Raw genomic sequence first — 25076 nt, 5'->3', positions numbered from 1 at the left:
CAAACTCAGCCTCTCCTCTGACGCATCTCTCTGAATAAATGTTTGTAATTCTTCTCGTACTCTCTATCCATACTGCCCGCCTTTGCAGCACTCTGCAAAGAACAAGCATTAGTAGCGCTCTTACTCTCTTTATGACTATCCTTAACATTCTACCGAACGTCTAGCGAACTATCACTTTCAATTAACTCTGCCTTTAACGAAGTCCGCTCGGCAACGTCTTAGTGCCGAAAGCTTCAGCTCTGAACTCTGTGGAATGCTTGATGCTCGTGATCGTACTCATGCTCGTAGTAGAACGGTGTTGTTAAACCTCTAGATAATATTTGCGAGAAAATTTATAAAAATTCTCTTCCACTCCTATAACGCGCACTCTTTCTCATTTTCACATGATCCGTCTTCTCTTGCATAGTATTGGCTTTACATGAGCAAATACTCAAGTGTCCCACACCGGGTTGCAATGGACGTGGTCATGTTCAACCACATCGCAGTGTACATCGCAGTCTATCTGGTTGTCCGAAGGCAGTAAAACGCGCTGCGAAGCGAGAGCAACAGACGGTGTTGAGCAAGAAAATAATTTCGCTTAGTAGTAGCCCGATTGATAGCAAATCTAACGTTCCTAGTGAGAGAAAAGAGGCGACAGATGCATTGAAACCCATCCGAGGAGAGATAGACAGTAAGGTTGCAGGTTTGTCGCTTTCATGAGAGCCATTATTTCATTTCGTAATTATTTTTAAATCTCTACCCCTCTATGAGGTTTCGAGTTCGTATTCTTTATTCAAATTATGTTTTTTTTAACAATCTTTTCTTGAGTAGTTAACATTTTTTAATACCCACAATCATACAATTGAAATCCACCGCTCTCACATGCCTCATTTCTCTCCTCTACTCACAGCTGTGGTAGACACATTCAAGTCCGAGCCGAAGGAGTTGCATCATTTGGAAAAGTTAAAAATCGCCACGAATCAATACTTGAACAACAACAACATCAGCTGCATCAACAACAATAGCGGACACGTCACGACTGGCAGCAACAACAGCAGCAATAATAACAGTAATACTTCCGCCAGCAGCAACAACACACTCAGCCACAACTCGAGCTCGACGGCGACGACGAATTCAAGTGCGGCGAGTAACGCAATGCCAATTATCAAATCGGAATTCAGTCCGGTCGCCAGCGTCAAGTCCGAATACAATAAGAGCCCCATGCATCCATACATGAACAATGCGGACAGCACTGGCGGTGGTGGCCCAACAGACCGTTCGGCGCCCAATAGTGGCACTGTGTCCACTACGAACTCAGATAATTTGCACGCGCCGCACTTGAGTGGTGTCCGAAGTGCGACCGGAACACTTCAAGCATCCGGCTACGTGAGCATGCAGCAGCAACAACAACAGCCACCCCAACAGCAGCCACAAACGCATACAATGGCCGACCCACATCAACAGCAACATCAACAACAACAGGCGCAACAACAAAGTCCACATAATCAACATCAACAACAACAGCAGCAGCAACAACAACAACAACACACATTGCATCAACAACGCGGTCCATTCATCGAAGACTCATCAGCGTTAATGATGTCCGCCGGCAATGGTGCTTCCGTGAACGGTGCCGATGCCTATCGCACCGACGGTCATCACGATGACACACAACACCAACAGCATCAACAACACCACTACGAACATATGCGCTATGCGCAACACATGGTGAATGGTGGTGGTGGTGGTGATGGCAGTCTTGGTGGTGGCAAGCCACCCAGCTCGGCTTATGGCCAGGAAATGCTCACAGCCAATGGTGCACCTTCCAATGCGCTGTCGCCCAATGCACGCGCCTACGACAACAACCCACCCACATCGCTCTCATCGGCCGCTGCTGCAGCAGCTTATGCTGATGCCACCAGTGTGTCCAGTGTAGCCGGTATGCCGACGGCCTTCGAACGGTACGATCCCATTTGCAATGGTCAGCGTCAGGGACCACCCTCGAATATGTATCACTATCTGCCACAGTCCGCTGACGATCTGCAAGTGCAGCAACAGAAATACTTGCAAGAACAACAAATGTTAATGGCCAAAGCAGAGCATGATGAGCTCGCCAACGGTGGTCCGATATATCCACGTCCCATGTATCACTATGATCCGAGTATGGGCCCATTGCCACCGGGTTTCTCCGCCATTAATTTGTCAGTGAAGATGGCAGCGGCCCAGGCAGCAGCCGCCGCGGCAGCTTATCAGAATCAACAACAGCAGCATCAGCAACAACAGCAACAGCAGCAGCCGAAGCAAAGCGGTTCACCGTCACCACCTGGCGCTCCGGTCGTAGATTTGTCCGCATCCGCCTCGGTGACTTCGTCCAGTCCGCACGGTTTCAACTCGCCAGCATCACATAATCAGTACAGTCAACGTATGGGCGCCGGTAGTCCACAGCCTGGTGCGAGCCCCAATATCGCCAGTCCTCAAGTGCCAAGTCCGCAGGGACAAACGTTGGATTTGAGCGTCACACGCCTGCCACACAGGTAAGTGGGCAGGGAATTCGTTTATTTTTAAGACGGGGCAAGCCGTGTAAGGCTTAATGGTTGGAATTTAATGTTTTCTCTTTTTATATAAGGTATCTAAGGCCCTTAGGTTTCATTTATTATATTTTTTTTAAGAAGCTGTATAGCTCAGTACAATTTTACTTCTGTGCGGTGTTAAAGCTTATAATCTGAAACATAGTACTTTCTTTGACAAAGTTGGAATATTTGCTTACAATTCGCAACTCTCCATTGTAGTCCTTGCTTGATACAGAGTCTCAATGGAGGCAAATTTTAAGGCACCCCCATTGTAGTCACCATATTTTTATTAGGCACACTTAGTTTTAGCAATCACACTATAATTCCACGCTCTGCTCACAAATATCACACAACCCTAGTGTCACATCCCTCCCAGCAATGTCCTTTTAAATTCATCCCTGCAGAATTTCTAATCTTTCATTAATCATTTTTTTATTTTTCCCCCTCTCTTTCCAGTATTATCACCAGTCCACAGTACGGTGCACATCCCGACGGTCTAGTCGTCGGCCATCCACAAGGTTTTGGACCAGGTGTACCACCAACCGGCGCCAACGGTGCGCCACGTTCACCACAAATGGAACCGGTCGATTTCAGCGGACCACCACGACCACTTGGTTTCGGGCTGGTCGGTCACATAGGCGGACCGCGTCCATATAGTCGCGAATCGACACCGGACAGCGGCGGTTCACACTACATCGACAGCTATCGTGATCCAAGTGGTGAGTTTTAAGTTTTGTATTTGAAATTTTGAGTCTGATTGCCAGGCAAAGTCATAATGTTAGTTTCTCACAGCCTCTTATTGTTTTTACTTTCACTAAAAACTATTTTCCGTATTTTCCGTGTTTTTTGTGAACTCAGGCTACTCACCTCATCCCGGCTATGGCATGGTCGTGCAATCTGATTATCCCCCAGCCGGCTATCATGGCTACGGTCCAGCCGCATATCAATGCAGCAATCCTTATGCGACTGCTGTCGGTCCCGGCGGATATCCGACACCCGTATCGGGCGGCTACTCACCCAGTCCAGCATCGTGTTACTCCATGCCGCCGCCACAGCATATACCGCAACATGACAAGACAAAGGATAGGTTAGTCGAATGGCAAGTCAAATCACTTTACTACTAACAGCTACTTTATTGCTTACGTTCGTTTGCATGCTTTTTCCTCTACTAACATTTTTGTTGTATATATAATCATATATGTAAGTGTACCGAAAAATAGTTTGTCCAATCCCTTCGAAAGTATGTATGAGTGTGTGTGTGTCTGTGTGAGGGACCAGTGGCAACATTCGCCGGAAAGGACACTAGTCTCGTTATTACGATAATGAAAAGAGCACACCGGCGCAAATGTCCTTAACAATGTTGGTTGTTGTTGTAGTTGTGGTATGCATGCAGGACATTCGAGTGCCGTTATATCAACGAATATTATGGAAAATATTAAAATATGCAATAATGACACTTATCAGACGAGTTGAGTTGACTTGAGTTCAGTTGAGAGTCGCATTGACAAAGGACCATTGTGTGTTGTGTGTCGCTGTCGAACGTTAATGAAAATGTGTGGGACTGCATTGGCGAATTGTGTCCTTTTTGACAGATTTTAATATTTATAAAGATGTGTGGCCCCCAAACGACAGAGTGGCAATAAATTGAAATTACACGAGCAAAGGAGCACGCAGTGGATGACAGGTGGTGATGCAAAGGCAGGTAATGGTGAGAATTTATGTCGGCGGTGGACTTTCGCATAAAACTAGTTTACGAGCTAACTGATGAGGAAGGCAATGAATGAGATTCCATGCAACTTTAAGGCAACTCAAATTCTTTAATGCGCTCGATGATTTACTGAAGTCGCTTTTATCATGAGAGAAGTTTGAGAGATTAGTAGAAAGCATAGAGAAACTTACAGGAGCGACGCACAGCTGGAGACCAAATGCTTGCGTCGGCAATTGAAATCCAATTTAATAGCTGGCTTTTCAAATCGAATACTGCAATACAACTATGTGCGCTTATGTGTGCTTGAAGTAAGCAGTCAGTCAGTCGGGTGGATGGACACTCGGCAGTGTGTTGGACTCGAAGACTTAAACTTTTAAGTGTGCACTCAGGCGTACGCTGACCAATTGATAGTTGGATAAACGGGTTTATCCGCTTAGAATTGCACGCATATATCCCTCACACCCGCATACTCTTATAACTAGCACTCAATTTATTTTTCTTCGTGCGCTGCTGCAGCCGGCGATAAGCTTGTAATTTGCCAGATAATTTTATTAAAGCGAATGTAAACTTTCGAAAATCAACTTTCTATAGACAAAAAATAGATTTTTCGATTGATTTCGGAGCACATCAACAGTCATTGCGCCCGGTTAGGCAGAGATAGAAGCAATTTTGCTTTACTAGCTTTAATGTTTGCATTGCATGCCTTACAATAATTTTTAATACTTTAATTTAGCGCTTAACTCTTCTAATTGTTTTAATGTAAGATTTTCTCACACCCCATATCTTCTGTTTTCACCTCCACAGTTTGACTGGATGCACGCGCAGTGATCGCAATCATCTGCAGCCCCATTCGCAAGAACTGAAATGTCCCACGCCCGGCTGTGATGGTTCGGGTCATGTTACCGGCAATTATTCATCGCATCGCAGTTTATCGGGTTGCCCGCGCGCCAACAAACCGAAGAGTAAGCCACGCGACGGACAGGACTCAGAGCCGCTGAGGTGAGTACCAATATATATGTGATGTATATACCCAAATCAATATAAATTAGTAGGTTTTAAGGCTACTGTAGGCTCTATAGGTTACTTAGTAACATTAGTAGTAACGTGAAACTTTGAAACTTTGAAACCTTGAAATTTTGAATCAGTGGATCTTCATGTCAAAAGTGAAGTGGAAAGTGATCTTGATGTTTCATTTCCAGTACTATAGGAATTTTGTGGGGAATCTGAATCTCTAGGGAGAATGTGGTCTCATGATGTTAAAGACAAGAAGAGAGACCATGCTATATGTTATCGGATGTTTCTACATGCTCTATGCTTTTGGTGTCTCGTTAAAGTTCAATGCAACTTCGGTTTCGGTCGAATCAATATTGATTCATTAATGAACTCATTTGCTTCAACTTTTTCTTCCCTTTGTAATTCAATTGCATTCAGGAGGTCTTCATTTGCGACTCACAGATCGATTTCATGCAGAGAGTCTCTTACTTTCTTCTTCTCTTATTTGTTAAGAACAGAATGCTCGTTGAGGATTTGGCAGGGATGGAAAATGCGGTCAAGGCATTAACCAGATTTCTGGATCCCCTTCCACCGCGTGACATTCATATCCAACAAGCATTTTGAAGATTTAAAACTACCTTGGACTCATTTATACAATTTATCGAATAACGGTTTATAAAACTTTTTCTGTTTCCGATTTTGAAAATATTAATTGGAGGACTAAAAAATATTTTAAATTTAACGTATTTATATTAATCCGATATCTCAGAGCAATTGCAAGACCGAAAACCTTAAGCAAATGTTGCCTGCAACATTTATCTTTTTTTGTATATGTTTTTTCGCGCTCATAATTAATAATTTTCTGACAAACAAAAAATAAATGTCTAGTTCATGTTGCTAAACAAATGTTGCTGGGTTTTCCATTGTACATATTTGTAGTTAAATTTATCGAATTTATATTAATGCAGTATACTAGAACATTTAGGCCGATAATAACCAGTTTTTCCAGACCGAAATCCTTAAGACTTAAGTTTCATATTGAAACCTTTAAGAGAATTATATTTAACATTGTCTATAGTACTTCAAAAAAATGTTGCAAACTTTAACCTAACCTCAAATTCCTCTTTCTTTTCAACTCATTTCAGATGTCCCATACCCGGCTGTGACGGTTCTGGTCATTCCACTGGCAAATTCTTATCGCACAGAAGGTAAATATTTTTACTATAGACATTAACACTCCTCACATAGAACACATGTATTAACAGCAATTTCGCTTTCTATCATACTGCATACCTCTAATTAACACACTCTCTCACACTATTCATTCTCACTCTCAATTTTTTACAGCGCCTCCGGCTGTCCCATCGCGAATCGCAATAAAATGCGCGTACTCGAGGCCGGCGGCACCGTAGAACAGCATAAAGCGGCCGTCGCTGCGGCGACTGCGATGAAGTTTGACGGTGCGTATGCTCAACATTTTGGTAATGTCTTATGAACCAACTCATTAACTGCGCAGCAAATTACTAACCCTTTACGTTTCATGTGATTTCTTCCCTTTTTCTTGCACTCATACACTACACTTTTGCACTGCAGGTTGTGGCAGCGCTGCCAGTCAAAGCATGAAGAAACCGAAATTCGATGATGTTACAATGGTCTATCCCAAGGGCTATACAGGTGAGCAATGACATTTTGTTTCGTATACATTTTCGAACATGTGTTTGCTTTTGTTTTCGAACACCGCTTTAAAAAGTACATGAAATCACTTTATGCTTTCCGTTTCGATTTCGATTTCGATTACGTATGTGTGCGTGTGCTAAACAAGTTTTTTTTTAGAAAATTTTTATTATTTAGTTTCTATTAAGTAATTAAGTATTCAATTAGAAATGTGCTAAGCACTTAGCTTTTAATTAACTCTACTTAAACAATACGAACAAAAATTCTAATATTCATTTCTAATTATTCTCTCGTTTTCTTTCTTTTTTCTTATACGTTTCGTTTCATGTGGATTATTTGTGTTTAGATTACGCGACGTTTTGTATCGGTGCCGAATATCTGCTATAGAATGAACATTTTGATTAGCAAAACCAATACTAAACACTTCTACATACATACGTTTGTATAAGTAAATGTACAGCAACAAAAAAATCAAGATTTTTCAAATGCCACTCTCTGAAAAAAAAAATTACTTTGAAAAGTCTTTGCTTCCAAAAATGATAATTATAAAAACACACACAGTACCTTATATCTAAATATCGTAACGACATTTAATCCGAATCGTACCGTTCCATACTGTATCACCTACCCACCGATCGATTGATATGAAGACTAAGGTAAGCTCTAATGCTCAGTCCACCTCCTTTTTTGGTTTTTGTAAAATACTTGTAAGCTTACACTTATTGTTATTATTTGCGTTTAGCAGTAAAGTTTTTCACTAACTTCTTTATTATAACGTACAGCAACATCTGTTTAGAAAAAAAAATTTCAAAATGTTGCTCAACAAATTTTGCTAGCAACATTTATTATTTTTTTTATATATTTTTTCGCGCTCATAATTAATAGTTTTTGCCGAAAAACTTTATTTTTGAGAACATGTTGCTAAGCATATTTTTATTTATATTTTTCAACATAATTAAACATTTTCTAAAACAAATTGTTTTTAAGAACATATTGCTGAACAAATGTTGCTAGAAACATTTTTGTTTTCTATGCTACATATTTATACTTTCCTAAGCAAATGTTGCTGGCAACGTTTTTATTTTCTATTCTAAAATTTTTTATTTATATTTTCAAGTCACTATTTCTTCCACTTTCTTACAAAAAAAATTAAAATTTCAGAACATGTTGCTAAGCAAAAGTTGCTGGCAACATTTTTATTTTCTATCATACAAAATTTTTAATTATATTTTCGGCTCATAATTAAATATTTTCTTTAAAAAATATTAAATTTTTAGAACATGTTGCTAAACAAATGTTGCTGGCAACATTTTTGTTTTCTCTTTTTTACATATTTTTAATTCTATTTTAAGCTCTTAATTAAAAATTTTCTGATACAAAATAAAAATAAATTCTTAGAACATGTTGCTAAGCAAATGTTGCTCGCAACATTTAATTTTTATTTTGTCTAGAATTTTTATTTAGCTCATATTTTGAAGCTCTTAAGCGCATAATAACTACTTTATACACACTTTTGTAACGTAGCTTAAGCTAAGCCCAAAAGCATAGAAATAAATTTGGTATAAATAAAATTTAGCACACGCGCACATAATTTTTGTTGTAATTTCGAAAATCACATTTTTGATTAACGAAAAAAATTACAAAACAATCCTTAAAAAATTCAAAATATATATTTTTTTATTCCCCACCACTCTCCCCACACAGGCATCGATATGATGATGGGCGGTGTCGGCTCCGCTGTCTCCTCATCCGCTTCCGTTTCGAGTAATCACAGCAACAGCAGCAACAACAACAACGCGTCTGTAGTGAGCTCAACAGCTGCGCTGGGCAATGTCTCGTCGTCGGTGACCGGCACAGCTACACTGCCCGACAGCTTGCAAGGCAACAACACTGCCAACAATAACAACAACAACCCCGGCAATAATGCAACAAATAATAACAGCAATAACAACAATAACGTGCCCTCAACAAATGGCGGCGTCGGCGGCGGCAATGGCAGCGGCGTGGGCGAAGACTTGAACACACTCGAAGCGGAGATCTCGGAATTGCAACGGGAGAATGCACGCGTCGAATCGCAAATGATGCGTCTCAAGTCCGACATAAACGCCATGGAATCACAGTTGCACACCAGCGATAGGGTACGTAGGCTCAGGTTCGTTGAGGCAAACAAATAACAGTAGCTTATAAGTATGTAGCAACAACTTATGTATGTTTGTATGTAAGCCATTTGATTTGGTCATTGCGATCGGCAGGTCGAAATTTTGTGGTTTAAGGACCCGAAAGTGGGGTCGAAGTGTATGAGTAGTTTAGTTTAAGCGATAAGTCCGCAAAAAATTTGGTAGTAGACCGCAAAACCACTTGTTGCGCGCTTGACCTTTTGACCTTTGCTCTATATTTGAAGCGCTCGCAAACTTTTCCACGATAGATTTGTAGAACCAGCGAGTTCTTAGCTCATTTGTGTATGTATGTATGTGTTGTTCTTTAAAATTTGTTTGCCTGTAGCTTTGAATTTGTATTTTAGCCTTTGTTTATAAACTTCTTATTGCAGTTTTCAAGGACGCCGACGAAATTTCGAAAAACTAAACCGGCTCACCAAACACAGTTTGAAAAGTAGACAATGCGTGCGAAAGAGATAGCTAGCAAATATTATTAATACAACAACAATAGAAAAAACACTAAAAAAATATGGCGTCGTCGGCGGCTGGCAAAAGGCGCAACAACTTTCACACCAAAACTCAAAACTTCGAGTTTTCTAACTTTTGCTCAGCAAGACCGCTAACTTTTGCTATACTATATGGCCTAGTAAGCACGCTAGCAGCGCTGCCAGCGTCGTTGCTTAACCCAAACACCAAACATAAAGTTCTAATTTTTTCTTCTTTACAACTTTTGTTATTTAAATTATTGCCAAAGTACAAAGCTTCACACACTCGTACACACACCATATAGACACTAGACGGTCTGCCGGGGCGTGAGCGACAGACAAACGGACAGATGGCGCTCGGTCTCTGAAAAGTGTTAGGAAATTCCTGTCTGACTTGGCAATGACTCATACTTTTAGCGTCTACAACAAATACTCACGGCCCCCACTGCACTTCACACCCTCTCTCATCCGTCTGTCCGTCGGGCGCTACTTTGTACTTAACTCAAGTTTTGCGCTTTTATCAAAGTTTATCAATTAATTTTTATGAAAAGTTCTTGCACTTTTCGCCAAACTTCCTCGACGCCCGCTTTCTCTCTCACTCTCTCTGGATTTCCCTCTCACTCTGGCGCGCTCTTTAAAACACTTTCACACGCTTTAGTCGCGTTTGGTCGCTGCGGTTAATGGACTTGTACCGTTGCCGCCGACGTCAACTTCAACGTCGACGTCGACCTCAGCGTTGTGTCTGCGCCGGTTTTGCTTAGCAAAATTTGGAGCAGAAAGTTTATAGTCTAACAGCTAAAGTTTTGCATTCGTCATCGTACTAAAGTTTCGGCGCGTAAAGTTATTAATAACTTAAGTCAAAGTCCCACTTCTGGGTCGAATTGTTGTGAAAAGTATTGAATTTTCCACGGCACGCCATTTTGTTTTGTTTTGAATTTTAAGGTGAACGCGGAATATATTTGATGCTTTAATGGTTCTTAAAGGGTTAACGAATTGACGGTATACTCGTTTTTTTTTTTTTTGAGATTGTAGTAAATTTATTTGGCTATTTATGGATTCAAAGATACCTCTGTTGTTGCCAACACAGCAAAGATATAAGCTACATCTTGGAAAATTTATCTCTAGCTCGATCTTAAAATGTCGATATGCTGCCACTTCTTTCAGATAGATCGAAAATATTATTGATATACTGTTAGGAAATATTACTATTAGCTAGCAATGGGACCCTCGTGTTTGATATAATGGCTATAAAATTGAGTTTTCATATGAGTTTTACATTGCTAGACATTAGTGAGAAAAGGTGAGATATCACCAGCTTTACTACCTTTTGCTAAGTTCAAGATTTGCCAGGACCGCTAAAATTTCTTTCGAATTTCTTCGACTGTACTTTCCAGACTCCAATAAGAGATAATCTAATTATGAAACGGTATAAAATCAACTCAAAGATCTCGGTCTGAAGTGTTCACCGTCGCATAGACTTCATTGCCTCCATCAAGTGATATTGGAAGTGTTAGTAAATCACTGAGGATTCAATGCTTTGCATGGGAAGGTTAAAGAGGATGTGTTCCGATAGGAGATGACTCTTTATAGATTCGCTAATTTACGATTTCAAGGCGCATTAATGATGTTTAAAGTCATATTAGAAAACTGGTGATACTAACAAAGAGAAATTTCTGGATACCATTAACTAGATGGTGGTCTCCTCGCACCTTTATACAAAATCAAAGGTCGGTTCGAATCAACGCCATCATGTTATTTCTATAAAGTTCTAATTCACCATTTTAGTGCTCTTACATAACCTAAAAATATTGTTATAGATTGCCATTGTTTTTACGAGATATACGAGGCTTATTAACGTGTTTTTTCAAAATTTTCAATTGTTCAAGAGCCCAAATGTCAAAATTTGCTTACTTTGTCTGTAGCAACCGCTAAGGTCCCGTGTGTTTTCATGATCTTAACGATTTTCGCTTGTTAAAAGCTTCGTTGCTTGCTCGTGAATTCTTGGTCAAAAACATGACTGCAATGATGCGCCAGCCTCCATATACTTTTTCCTATTTCCACAACTAAACCGATATTTAAAAGGCCGTCGGTTTTTTTTTTTCAAACATACGATAAATCGCTGAAAGATGCAAAAGCTATCCCAAAAATCGAGATTGAGTAGTGTTACGACGATTGAAAAAAGCACTGGCTAAAGTTAAGATCTAGATGAAATACATATCTTCATATATTCTAATATTGAATTCCGTTCAACAGCACCTGAATCTAGATGTTCTCTTGCTCTTTCTACAGGGAATATCAACTGAAAGATCGTAGGTTCAAGTTTTGGTATTCCAAAGTATTGATTTTTTGTAGCGGTAGTCCATCGGTAAAGATGAGATATTGGTTTTCGTGTGTATTTCGGCTCTTACAGCTTTAAGAGCATAACCGAGGAACTAGGAGTCATCGTATGAAATGTTTACGAGTATGTATATTGGGTCATATATATAAATGCATGGTAGAATAGTTAGTAAATCACTTTTTATATCCTGAACAGGGTATATTAAGTTTGTCACGAAGTTTGTAACACCCAGAAGGAAGCGTCGGGGGCCCTATGAAGTATATATACAAATGATCAGTATGTTGAACTGAGTCGATTTAGCCATGTCCGTCTGTCTGTCTGTCTGTCTCTCTGTATATATACGAACTAGTCCTTCAATTTTCAAGATATCATTTTGATTTCGCAGATGTTAGTTTCTCTTCAAGAAGCTGCTCATTTGTCGGAACTGCTGATATCGCACCACTATATCATATAGCTGCCGTACAAACTGAACGATCGGAATCAATGGCTTGTATGGAAAACTTTCGTATTTTACTACATATCTTCACGAAATTTGGTGTGAGTTATTGCTCATAGAAAAAATTTAATCTCCGAAAAAATTGTTCAGATCGGTTCACTATAGCATATAGCTGCCATACAAACCGAACGATCGGTATCAATGGCTTGTATGGAAAATTTTCGCATTTGACGTGGTATCTTCACAAAATTTGACATGAATTGCTGCTTAAGGTATTAATATAATCTCCGAAGAAATTGTTCAGATCGGTTAACTATATAACCTTAATGTTTCTAGCAAACAACCCGGCTAAAAGGAATTAGTAAAATGTTTTCTTTTTTTTTACTTACTTTTTCTTACGTCTTTAGATTTGCTTAAACACATAGTTACTAAAAGAAATGCACCTGTGAAGGGTCGATTAGCTTCGGTACAGCCGAAGTTAATGTTTTTTTCTTGTTTATCTCAATTCTAGGGTTTTCAAAGTGAACGATCGCGAGGCATTCAGCAGCACTTTTCATGCAGTAAACACATCCTCATCAAAATCAAAAAATAATAATTTCCATTAAATTGGTATTTTTGCAAGCAACATTTATCTTCAGATACAAATTTCCATTAGCTATTCACTTGCAGCAGCAAAGCAATTTTTCTTCATTGAAAAGGAGCACACACACTCATATATTTTTTGTCCATTTTTCGCTTAAATTTGCACAAAGTTTGCACTTCGGCAAATGCCAAGGGATAACACACACGCGTAAATACAAATTACACAAAACACACAGAGAAAACATAGAATAAAAGAGGTAAACAAATTTAACAAATGCAATGATGATGAATTGCATGGGACGCGCACACACTCACTCCCACTCTTGCATATACAAATATTAAAAAAAAATTGCTTTGCTTCTTCAACGACAGGCAATCAGCGGAGTACACAGAGACTATATATAAAAGTAGTAAAATGCATGTGTTTATGCAACAAAATGGCGTTACGTTGACAGCATGTCAAATACTTATGTTAGTAAAAAACAAGTACATCAACAACAATATCAACAGCAACAACAACAATTTCGACCAATGAGTGCGCTTTAATGCAATTTTGGTTGCATTTCCATGCAGAAGGGCTGGACCGTCATAGGACTTCCAGTGGAGCAACATCCCCCGGCAAAGTATATAAATGCATTACGTCTTCTAATATATAGTAATATATATAAATGTATATGCGTGTGTATGTATTTATACTTATATATGTACATATGTATATAAGCAAATGTAGAGCGAGAGAATGTGGCCGCAAGCGAACGTCCCTAAAGGCGCATAGTGTACATGCGCGTAAATTGCTGCATTGGTGGCGAGTCAAGCAGAGCCGATCCCCAAGTGGTCACCTATGTAACATATACCAACATACTTACATATATACATATATATTATGCATATATGCAATACATATGCAACTACACACACACAGAAGTGTCCGTCGGTGAATTTACGAAGCTTTCTACATTTTATTGTTGTTGCTATTTTCTATATTTATTATTCTTGTTGTTGTTGTTATTGTACTAGCTAGTCAGCTGTCCCTTTTCGGTCGTAAACAAATCAAGAAATAGCATTTCATTTCATTTCGCTCCTATTCAGTCGCGCTTGTATACAATATACTAACAACAACAACAACGAACGTACGAACAACACACGCGCATGTTTTACGCACAACACATACATACAGACAGACAGACAGACATTTCCAAACAGTGTTGTCACATGAGAATTGCTGTAACCTTTTGGCCTCCCATGTGGCTAACTGTAAACATATACACACACACACATGCATAATATAAATGTGTATGTGTGTGTGCGCTTTACTGGTAGGGAAAACAACGCCAACGAGGAGGTGCTTGGACTGCGCTGGCGCTTAACCAACGAGCGCCAAGCATTTTACATATATTTATTGGAAACTGTATGTATGTATGTGTGGGTGTGTGCGTGTTTGTTGTATTAGTCAATCGTCGTCGTTGTGTATCCAAGAGTGGAAAGGCACTACCACCACCATCACCACCAGCATGCCAACTCCCACAAGGCAATTGACGCCAACAACAATGTGAAGCGCTTACAATACAGGCCAACTGCCTGCTAGCTCCCCTGTTTCTATACATATATATATATATACCGTTATATACTTCGTCGCAAGAGGGCGTCGCGAATGTATTTTTTTCAATTTTTTTTTTTCATTTGCTCCACTTGAGTATTCCTATCCATTTGTGTATGTGACGCTTTATGTACTAGCAGCTCTTCAGAATTTTTTTCCAATTTTTTTTTCGCTTTTTCTGGTTTTTCTCTTTCTACTCTACAAGCATTTTTTTACGATTTTCTACTTTTTTCTGCGTTTCGTGTGGCATTCTACCTTTTCGCTCGCACTGCTGAGTACTCAGTATCAGAAAGAAACGTATCTCTACTACTTGGTCATGCTCGTATTCATGTCTCTACTAACTGTAAATACGGCTATATATTTGTATGAGTATATGTTGGTGTGTATTGTGCTCCCCATTGGGTGAAGCACTTCATTTTTATTTTTATATTTTTTTTGTGCCCCATTTGGTAGGTGCCTCACTTTTCTCAAGCATCGTTATTACGCCTCAACGGCTCGAATATGAATTGAATTGTATGAAATTCAATTGAATTTAATTCAATTAGTTGATTTTATTAAATGATGTGGAAGAATAATGACAGCACGCTATATGAAGGCGCCTAATTAATGCGGATTATTTTATATTTTATTTTATTCTTATACTTTTTCTTTTGTCGGTTCGTCATAATGGTATTGGCTGCGAGAAGCGTAATTTAATATTTCAGCAGACAGTTTAGGAAAAGAGCTGCTGTCTTATTATATTAGTTGATGGATTTTGAAAGGTTTTTCTCTCAAAAGCGTATTGATGTTGATGTCATTGGAATAGATATCATGCAGAGTTTAGTTCAAAAAATATTAAGTGGATAGTTAAATAGCGTGATAGATTTGTTTCTTGGTTCTGGAGAGGTAGAATTGATTAAAGAAATTTAGTTTAGGTTAGTCTCTCACGTAAAATCTTTTAATCTCTTATCAACATTATATTCTTCTAGCTCGTCACATTTTCAGCACTAAGTCTTAAAGAACCCTTTATCTTTCTTTAAAACAATGAAATTTGAGCATGTTCAGTCCTCTTTAAAACAATAATGATGACTATCGGTTAAATTGTTCAGAATTGGCTACGAAAAGTAGTCGTAGAGAGTATAGTCAAATTCTTAAGCTCAAAAACTAACTGCTTATGTGCTTTGACTCCGAAACAACTTGTCTTTGAACTCTTCGGGTGTTACTGATCCGGGAAATCGAACTAAGAACCGATTATATTGTCCAGGTTCCATCAAGAATCATGTCCCAGATTAGATCGAATATGAGATCATTCCTGTTTAGACTCCAAAACTAAATTTCCTGACCTTTTCGTGTGTCACTGTCCGGGAAATCGTACTAAGCACCGACTAATACTAGGAACCATTGCCCAAATTTTGTCGATTATCAGGATATACCAGTTAAAGAAAATTTTCACGATCCGAGGGAAGTGGCCTCATCATCACCAAAACTCAAATAGTTTGTTACTTCATGTGGAGTGGACTTATTGTGAGTCGTCAGCACCATTCTCACTTTTGTGGATATATTTCGGACTTATGGCACTTGCTGTTGTTGTAGCGGTAGAAAATAATCCTCAAATAATTATGACGAATATTCTCGAGCTGACAGTCTTCAATTTGATAAAAATCCTGGTCCGTTTCGATTATGTAGACCAGACTGACGTCGGAACGGATTGTAGACTTATGACGGTAATATATAGGAGTTGGAGTCTAATAAGGGATTCATCCACTCTCCAAAGAAGATTTCTCAGCCTCTATATAAGTGAGAATAAATAATAAGAGTGCATTACCTAAGATCTCAAGAAATAAATCGGTTTGTGGATCGAAAAATGTAATCTGATTCTTAATAAGAACTTCCCTAAGGAGTTATTTCTATAATATCTCTAGGATAGCCCGAAATATGCGAGTGAAATTGATTTACTTCTTTCCAATACCATTAAAAAATCTCAGCAAGGTTGTAGATTTAGTACCAAGACCATGCAGGGTTGAATTAAATGAAACAGATTCGTTAATGTTATCAGAATATAAGCAAAGTCATTCTAGTTCTATATATTACGAATAAAATACTTTTAGAAAGTAGGTATTACTTATTTATACTAATAGCAATATCTTCTCAATATGTAACTCAATACTTTTAAGTTTAAATACCACAGCAGGTAAATAATAATATCATTTCTTTTTATTTCTTTTCACGCTTCTTCTTGCGCTCCAAAGGAGGCTTCTCCGCTGAGTACTCATCAACAGCGTAATCTCGCTGCGGTGACTATCAATGCTGGAGGAGCAACAGCTCTTGGGAGCGTCTCCTCCAGCGCCTCAATCGCGTCCCCGCTCAGCAATCACAACGGCAGCGGCAACACGACCAACGGCAACGGTAACATCAACCTCGGTAGCAGTGGAGGAAACGGAACCGGCAACAGCATCAACACGAACACCCTCTCCAGCACAAACATCTCACACAGCCTCGCCAGCAGTCACGCCGCCGGCACCATAGGCAGCCACAGTCACAGCGGCAGCTACTTAACACCACCGCCCAGCGTCAGCATCAGCACTACCGCCTCCTCCACCTCAGCCAGTAGCGGCGGCGGTCCACCCACATCCAGTTCCTACTACGAGAGTTTACGCAACAACGTGATCACACTACTTGAGCACGTACGCCTGCCGCCACCCGGCAGCAATGGTGGCACAAGCATGAGTGCGAGTCCACTGGGTGGTGGTGGCGGTGGTGGTAATAATGTGAGCAGCACCAGCTTAGGCGGTCATCCCACGGATGGTATTGGCAATAGTTTATCCTCGAATCTCGCAGGTTTACCCGCCACCGCTGAGGTGTTAAGTAATCAACAGTTGACCAGCGCTTACGGTGTGCCACATCCAACACATCCCACGCTCATACCGCCAAGTCCACTGCCCACAGCCTCTATTGCGCCAACGAATGTGGTTAGCGGTGCTGTGTCGATGTACGCCGCGCCACCACATCATTTAGCCGGTACACATCCGGGTATGTTGGGACCACCACCGCCGCCACCGCCTCCACATAGCGCCGGAATGCCGCCACATCATCCATACACGGTGCATCATCCAGCGGGTTATGCTCACCATGAACCCTTCGACTCATACATATCAAAGCTGCAGTCACTCTGTGTGCCACCCGATGTCTATGCGCTACCCGATGATGGCAGTCGTGCTGTCTACGATACCGTCAAGCCGAGTTTGCATCAAGACTACACGTTAATGCCGACGCCGATATAAACGTGGATGAGACGTGGGCTGGAGTGGGAGCGTGACTATTGGGCTTAATTAGGTGGAAGTGTACAGTTTAGCTGGGATGCTTTCGGGGAAGGTTCAAACATGGAATATTGGGCGAGAACGTTCTCAAGATATGGAACATAGGACGTGAAACTAGATATAGAACTTAGAACGAGAAAGCGCTGAATGAAAGTAGTAAGAGAAGTGTAAATGCGGTAAGTGTAAATTATAGTATAATATAATTTTAAGTGGTGCGAGGGTTAGGTAACCTATATACCTATATAAGTATGTATAAAAAGTAGCTAAAGTTGAGAAACGTATATAAGTACGAGTATAGTACCGACTTATCGGGATACATTAGTAAAGCCTTCGAGGACATAACTCCATTTCAAGTCTTTTTAAAAAATATACTGAGAGCTTTTTGACCTAACATGTCTGGATGTACATAAAATAAGCTGAATACGAGTCTCAACCAAGAAGCTTTCACTCTTCAAATTATGCATAAACCATTCTAAATTGTTTCCAGATCCCAGTACGAAAGTTAAAACCTTTTATGGCTATGGAAAAATAGTGTTATAGCTTCATCCATGAAAGCTGTATTGGTGAAAGCTTCGTCGAAAGCTCTTATAATGAAAAAGCTCTTATAATGAAAAAGCTCTTATAATAAAATGAAAGCTCGTGTACAGTAAAGGCAAATAAGAAGATATCTTCATCAATGAAAGCTGTATTGGTGAAAGCTTCGATGAAAGCTTCGGCGAAAGCTCTTATAATGGCAAAGCTCTTATAATAAAATGAAAGCTCGTGTACATTAATGTCAACTAAGACGATATCTTCATCAATGAAAGCTGTATTGGTGTAAGCTTTGGTGAAAGCTTCGACGAAAGCTCTTATAATAAAATGAAAGCTCGTGCATATTAAAGGCATCTAAGGCGATATCTTCATCAATGAAAGTTGTATTGGTGAAAGCTTCGATGAAAGCTCGTATACATTAATGACGGCTAAGAAGATATCTAATGTTTTTGCCAATTTACTTTCATATTTGTTGTAATTTTGTATATAATTTAGTAGAATAAAAACAAAAATAAATATTTAGAAATATGATCACTATAAGTATAGCGAAAAGACAGGTATCAAGCATTAGCCTTACAAAATCCATTTAAAAAATCTGTAAAATATTTACTATTTATTTTGAAATTATCAACGATTTCTAACTGTATATATTATATAGATGTGTATTTGTAATTATGTAGATAAAAGGCGATAACTTTAAGAATAGTCAGAGATTGAAGTATGTGTTCGGGAACTAAATGCTAGTCAAAATACTAGTAAAGTAACTAGGTATTGTACTTTCTAGATATCTATAATAATAGATAATCGATCTATGCGTACTCAAAATCTATGTTATTGTTGTTTTATACAGTTAAAGCAACAAATAAGTATAGAACCAGTTTCACTGTAAAAAAGTATACGAAAATATAGGTCTCTGCGAAAGCTTTCTGCTGGTTAAGTTTTAAAAAAAGCTTCGGCGAAAGCTGTAGAGACATATGTTATATCATCTAGTCTTATATTACTGAGAAAGAAAGTTGGTGGAAAATGAGTATGCAAGTGGCGCAGTATATTATAAATTGTATATACGAGTATATTTCTTTGAAAAGATCAAATTTGCTGCTTAAATTCGTCAAAACCCTAGAAAGTAATGTGCTCAATTGCTAAATGTATGTATGTAAATGTAAATTATTTAGAAATATTGAATTCATAATTGATGTGCAGTTCCGCAATACAGCGAAGTATTAGAGAAACCCCCCACTATTTCGCTATGGCTGAGTAAATATATATACACTATATATATATATTTATGTATATAAGATTGTACATATGTACAACTAAAACTTATGTATGTATGTTTCTAAGTGTGAAATAGGTTTTCTAAGCACCATTAGGGGTATTCCAGCTTATATTAAATAATTTTATAAGAAATTTTGAAAAAAAAAATTTACTTGTTTTCTGTTAATATTAAAAAGGGTGTAAGTAGAAATATGTAATTTTGAAATTTGTAATGAAATATCAAGTTGTTTTTGTATGTTGTTTTCACACACACATTTTTGTTGTAGCTAATTAAAGTATAAAGTAATAATATAATTAAACTAAAAATAAATGAGAATAATTAAGTATGAGGATAGTATACATATATGAAAGAAGTTTAAATCAAAATTTGTATTTAATTCAATTAGACTATTTCAATAAGTTGTCAAACAAGTAAAAATAAGAAATTATATAAAAAATTTAATGAAAGTAGATGAAAATGAAGAAATTGAATTGAAAATAAATTTAAAAAATATAATAACAAACTGTAAAATACAAATAATATTGAGTGTAATGCGTACTAATTTATATTAAAGTACATAAAGATATATATATATATACATATATAATAATAAATATGTATATATAAGTATGGGTCTGTATGTATATATAAACTGGCAATATGAAAGCTGTTCTTGCGTGTATTAAAAAACATTAGTAATATACTTAGCAAATAGCAACAACGCAGATATCAACTAAAGTGCAATAAAAATAGTAATTTTAAGTGAAAATAAGCTTAACTCAAAAATGAAAAAATTAATAGTAAAGTATACATTAATATTTAAAAATAGAAATAGAAAAAGAAAAATTAAAAGTAAAAGAGAAAAAGAAAAATTAAAAGTAAAAGAGAAAAAGAAAAAGAAAACGAAATAAAGCTCAAAATAAATAATATATTGAAAAAAAAGTAGAAAAAAAATTAAAAAAATATATAAAAAATAAAATTTTAAATACTCAAAAAAAACAAAATACAATTACAAAAACATTCCAAAATTTTGTCAATAAAAATTAAAAAATAAATTAAATTTGTAAAAAATGAAATCAACAGTGTCTAAATAAGACACTTACAGCAACACTGAAACTGAATAATAAAAAAAAAAATAAATACATATATATAAAAAAACAGTTAAAAATATAAATAGAAAACTATAAACAAAAAAAAAGCATAAATTACGCTGAACATTTTAATAAAAAATATATTTAAGAAAACAACAAAAAAGCACAAAAGCGCTGATTTCGCATATTGTATGTAACACATCATAACGACAACTCTAGTATTATTAGACATAAGCAAGTGTAGAAGAAAGAAAACTCAAGAAAAAAAACACAAAAACATATTTAAACCCTACTTATCGACACTATTGGAATAAGCCAAAAGCGAAATAACAAGAGATTGTATTGATAAATGATAAATAAATGTTAAAATCTAATTTAGAGATTAAATAAATTACAACAAAAACAATTAACAAATAGAGTGTTTCATTTTAATAATATTTGCTAATAACGATCGACGACTGTAGGTGTTGAAATTTCCCTTTAATTGACATCAAAATTATGAAAATCGTTTGAGATTTACCAGAGTTATGAACATTCACAGTGTTGGTGTCACAAGAAGGAGAATTCTCAATCCCCGATTTCCTCACATTTGGATGCGCATAAAACCGTTAATTAAGCTGGAAGTTGTGCATATTTTTTGCTCTTAATTAAATTTGGTTATCGATTAATGCGAAACAAGTTAAAAAATGTGTGCACTTTGGAAAATTCTATAAGAAATTTCAATTTCAAATACCTCCTATATGAATTTTATTTTCAAAATTGCGACCACTTCCGTTCTCCTAAGTACATACATATATACATGAAATTGGTGTAGAATTCTTCAGGCTATAAGAATATATAAACGCTTTTACTAAGTTATGGGCATGCTCAAATTTCATTGGCAAAAAACACGAAATTGACTCTCAAACTGTCGGAAATAAGGGCTTTTAGCTAAAATATTTGAAGAGTTAGAATTCTGCAAAGTATCTCAGAAGTTGCGCAATTCTCTCAAGATAACGTTAGCAAAAAAAATTTCATCAAAATTCGCATTAACACCGCTGTTTTACGCAATTTTCACTTTGAAATTCAAAATACAAGTCGCAAATTTGAATGCCAATGAAAAACCATTAATTTTTGCGAAATTTATGCCCGCGTGCATATGCTACACTTGTCACACGCGCCACACACAGGTCACACACATGCACACTAGCCAACACACTGGCCACACACTTGCACACCAGCCAATAGGCAGGCTGGTGCGTATGAAAATTGTAGCATATGCACGTGGGCATAAATTTCGCAAAAATTAATGGTTTTTCATTGGCATTCAAATTTGCGACTTGTATTTTGAATTTCAAAGTGAAAATTGCGTAAAATAGCGGTTTTAATGCGAATTTTGATGAAATTTTTTTTGCTAACGTTATCTTGAGAGAATTGCGCAACTTCTGATATACTTTGCAAAATTCTAACTCTTCAAATGTTTTAGTTATAAGCGCTTGTTTCCGACAGTTTGAGAGTCAATTTCGTGTTTTTTGGCAATAAAATTTGACCATGCCCATAAGTTAGTGAAAACGTTTATATATTCTTATAGCCTGAAGAATTCTACACCAATTTCATGTATATATGTATGTACTTAGGAGAACGGAAGTGGTCGCTTTTTGGAAAATAAAATTCATTTAATAGGTTTTTAAAATCGAAATTTCTTATAGAATTTTCCAAAGTACACACATTTTTTAACTTGTTTCGGAACAATCAATGTCTAAATTATATTGAGATCAGAAAATATGCACAACTTCCAGCTTAATTAACATTTTTATGCGGCTCCAAATGCGTGGAATTCGGGCATGAGACAATATACATATATATACAATATACGCTGTATTCTGTTGTTTGAACGAATGTTTTTGTTTGCTACACAATAAATAATCATTTTCTACTTTAATTTTATATTCGTCTTTTCTGCTATGCGCATGCAAGCACTGGTTGATGCAACGAAATGTGGTCGATATTGGTGTTACCATATCGTTAATTCTTGAAATATTTCATAGAATTGTATGTGCTCACTTAATGTAGAAAATCATGTAGTTTCTATATTTCCAAGTTAGAACTCGAAATTCCGACGTTTTAGACACTTTTTCGCTGGATGTTTGCTATATGACGCATATTTTTAATTTTATAAACTCGTTGGTATTTCCAAGTATAAATCTTCTTAGCTATGATCGTAGCGCATGCGATTCTGCAAATTTTGGCATTTTTAGTTTTCAGCTGCGACCAATGGTTCACTAGTTATAAGCATTTTTGTGTTCGGCAGCTACCTACTGCCTGCTCCTGGTCGCCTGGTAGAAATCCCAGTTTTTCGCACCAAATTGAAATGCATTTTTCTGCAGTGATGCCGGCAGAGGCGCCAGGCATCGCGCTTTGGTGTTGCATACGCAAAGGGGCAAATTTGAATTAACGGAAGAGGGAAGTGGCGGGCCGGAAATCGATCCGGACCGGAAACCGGAAATGAAAAATAACGGTTCTCCACTTCCGGTTTAGGGTCCAGACCGGAAGTGGGTGACCGGAAACCGGAAGTTGGGTACCGGAAATGGATCATGCCCGGTTCCCGCCCGGTGGTTATTTCCGGTCCCGCCACTTCCCGCTTCCGTTAATTCAAATTTGCCCCTTTGCATATGCAACACCATCGGGTAACTCTGCCGGCGCCGCTGCCAAAAAACTGCATTTCAATTTGGTGCGAAAATCTGGGATTTCTACCAGGCACCCAGAAATGGTAGCAGGTGGATTTCTGCCTGATACTGTTAACGCACTGTTAACTGTGCAGACTGTTATGTTAGCGGACAGTAGAATGTTATTGCCCAAGACTGTTATGTTAGCGGACAGTCGAATGTTATTGTACATGTTAAGCCACTGCAAAGGGTGCAGAAATCATGTAATCACACTTTTTGCCAAAACTTCGCGGTTTCTTAATATTTTTCGAGGTTTTTTTGTTTAAATTGTTGCATTTATTTGACGCAAAATTATAAGCACAAATTCCATGGCAAAGTGATTAAAATTAAATAAATATTTAATAATATAACATGGTACTATCATTGCTGTTAGTAGGCTTTCAAACTTTTACAAAAAATGGAGCTACTTAACAATAATGGTACTCAGAATAATCTACAGGCCTTCCTGTAACTTTCTATGCCCATAATGTCCAACTAAAGTTAACATTTGCTGGTGTTTGATGCGGTTTTCTCATATTTGTTGCCGATTGCAACATATTTTATTTTTTTATAAATGTTTACAGTGCAACAACAACAACCATTTTTTTATACACATGTGGGCCATGCGATTCTGAAGAGACCAGTAAAAACCGCATGGCTCTAAGTGCCTCCGTTTGGCCACAATTCGCATTTTTCTATTTCGCAGCCACCTACTGCCTGCTCCTGGTCGCCTAGTAGAAATCCCAATTTTTCGCACCAAATTGAAATGCATTTTCTTGCAGCCGACGTCAGCAGCGCCGGACAGCAGCGAAACACAAATGCTTCTAACTTTTGAACGAGCGGTTGGATTTTGCTGATCTAAATTTTGAATTTTGCAGAAACGCATGGGCTACACTCCTGACTAAGTAAGAACTCCTTGTTGGTTACCAGAGAATTTATAAAATTAAAAATGTGATGCAAATCGCAAATTTTAATGGAAATTACACACAAGATGCATTCGTTTGCTTAAATATGTTTCAGAAAATGGTGTTACTAGTTACTCCTTGTCATTAGCCATCCATTGAATGCCTCACTTGTTCAATAAAACAATATTTTTTATATATTGTGTTCTTTTTAATGTGTGCCCTAATTTGCATAATTTGTTGCACAATTTATTGATTCTAAGCTGTTTTATATTGATTGTTTTGGTTTGCTACACAATAATTACTCATTTTTGTTGTATTTTACTCTTCCCTTTTCTTTTCTGCATCTGCAAACGCTGGTTGTTGCACCCAAATGTGTTCGTTTTTGGTGTTACCATTTCTTCCTCGTTTGAAATATTTCATATAACTTTATATGCTTATTTAAGGTAAAAAATCATCTAGTTTCTATATTTGCAAGTTAGAACTCGAAATTCCGACGTTTTAGCCACTTTTTCGCTGAAAGTTTGCGATTTGCAACATATGTCTATTTCTCTAAATTCGCTGGTTATTCCAAGATAGATTCTTATTATATAGGATTATAGAGCATGCGATTCTGCAAATTTTGGTATTTTTAGTTTTTCGCTACGACCAGCCGTTCAAAAGTTATAAGCGTTTTTGTGTTCGGCAGCTACCTACTGCCTGCTCCTGGTCGCCTGGTAGAAATCCCAGATTTTCGCACCAAATTGAAATGCAGGTTTTTGGCAGCGGCGCCGGCAGAGCGGCAGAGCTGCCCGATGGT

The 25076-nt window shown here is 37.7% G+C and overlaps 1 protein-coding gene across 4 annotated transcripts in view; it reads left to right on the top strand.

Moving 5' to 3' along the window:
* LOC105213765 (uncharacterized) overlaps positions 1 to 21077 on the top strand; it is a 34451-nt gene extending 13374 nt beyond the window's left edge. For 2 of the 4 annotated variants that reach the window (XM_029041335.2, XM_054231589.1), the window contains 9 exons: positions 890 to 2513; positions 3006 to 3268; positions 3408 to 3636; positions 5062 to 5256; positions 6396 to 6458; positions 6598 to 6710; positions 6844 to 6924; positions 8629 to 9062; positions 16747 to 21077. In XM_029041335.2, coding sequence (XP_028897168.2) covers positions 890 to 2513; positions 3006 to 3268; positions 3408 to 3636; positions 5062 to 5256; positions 6396 to 6458; positions 6598 to 6710; positions 6844 to 6924; positions 8629 to 9062; positions 16747 to 17778 — 4034 coding nt within the window. In that variant the 3' untranslated portion in view covers positions 17779 to 21077. Of the gene's footprint in view, positions 1 to 889; positions 2514 to 3005; positions 3269 to 3407; positions 3637 to 5061; positions 5257 to 6395; positions 6459 to 6597; positions 6732 to 6843; positions 6925 to 8628; positions 9063 to 16746 lie in introns of all 4 variants that reach the window. The other 2 variants (XM_054231590.1, XM_054231588.1) reach the window with 1 other exon arrangement.
* The last annotated feature ends 3999 nt before the right edge of the window (positions 21078 to 25076 follow it).

Source organism: Zeugodacus cucurbitae, chromosome 5 (assembly GCF_028554725.1).
Source record: "Zeugodacus cucurbitae isolate PBARC_wt_2022May chromosome 5, idZeuCucr1.2, whole genome shotgun sequence".
NCBI classification, from domain to species: domain Eukaryota; kingdom Metazoa; phylum Arthropoda; class Insecta; order Diptera; family Tephritidae; genus Zeugodacus; species Zeugodacus cucurbitae.
Note: the sequence above shows the minus strand (reverse complement) of the source record. Positions and strands in the feature narration are given on the sequence as shown.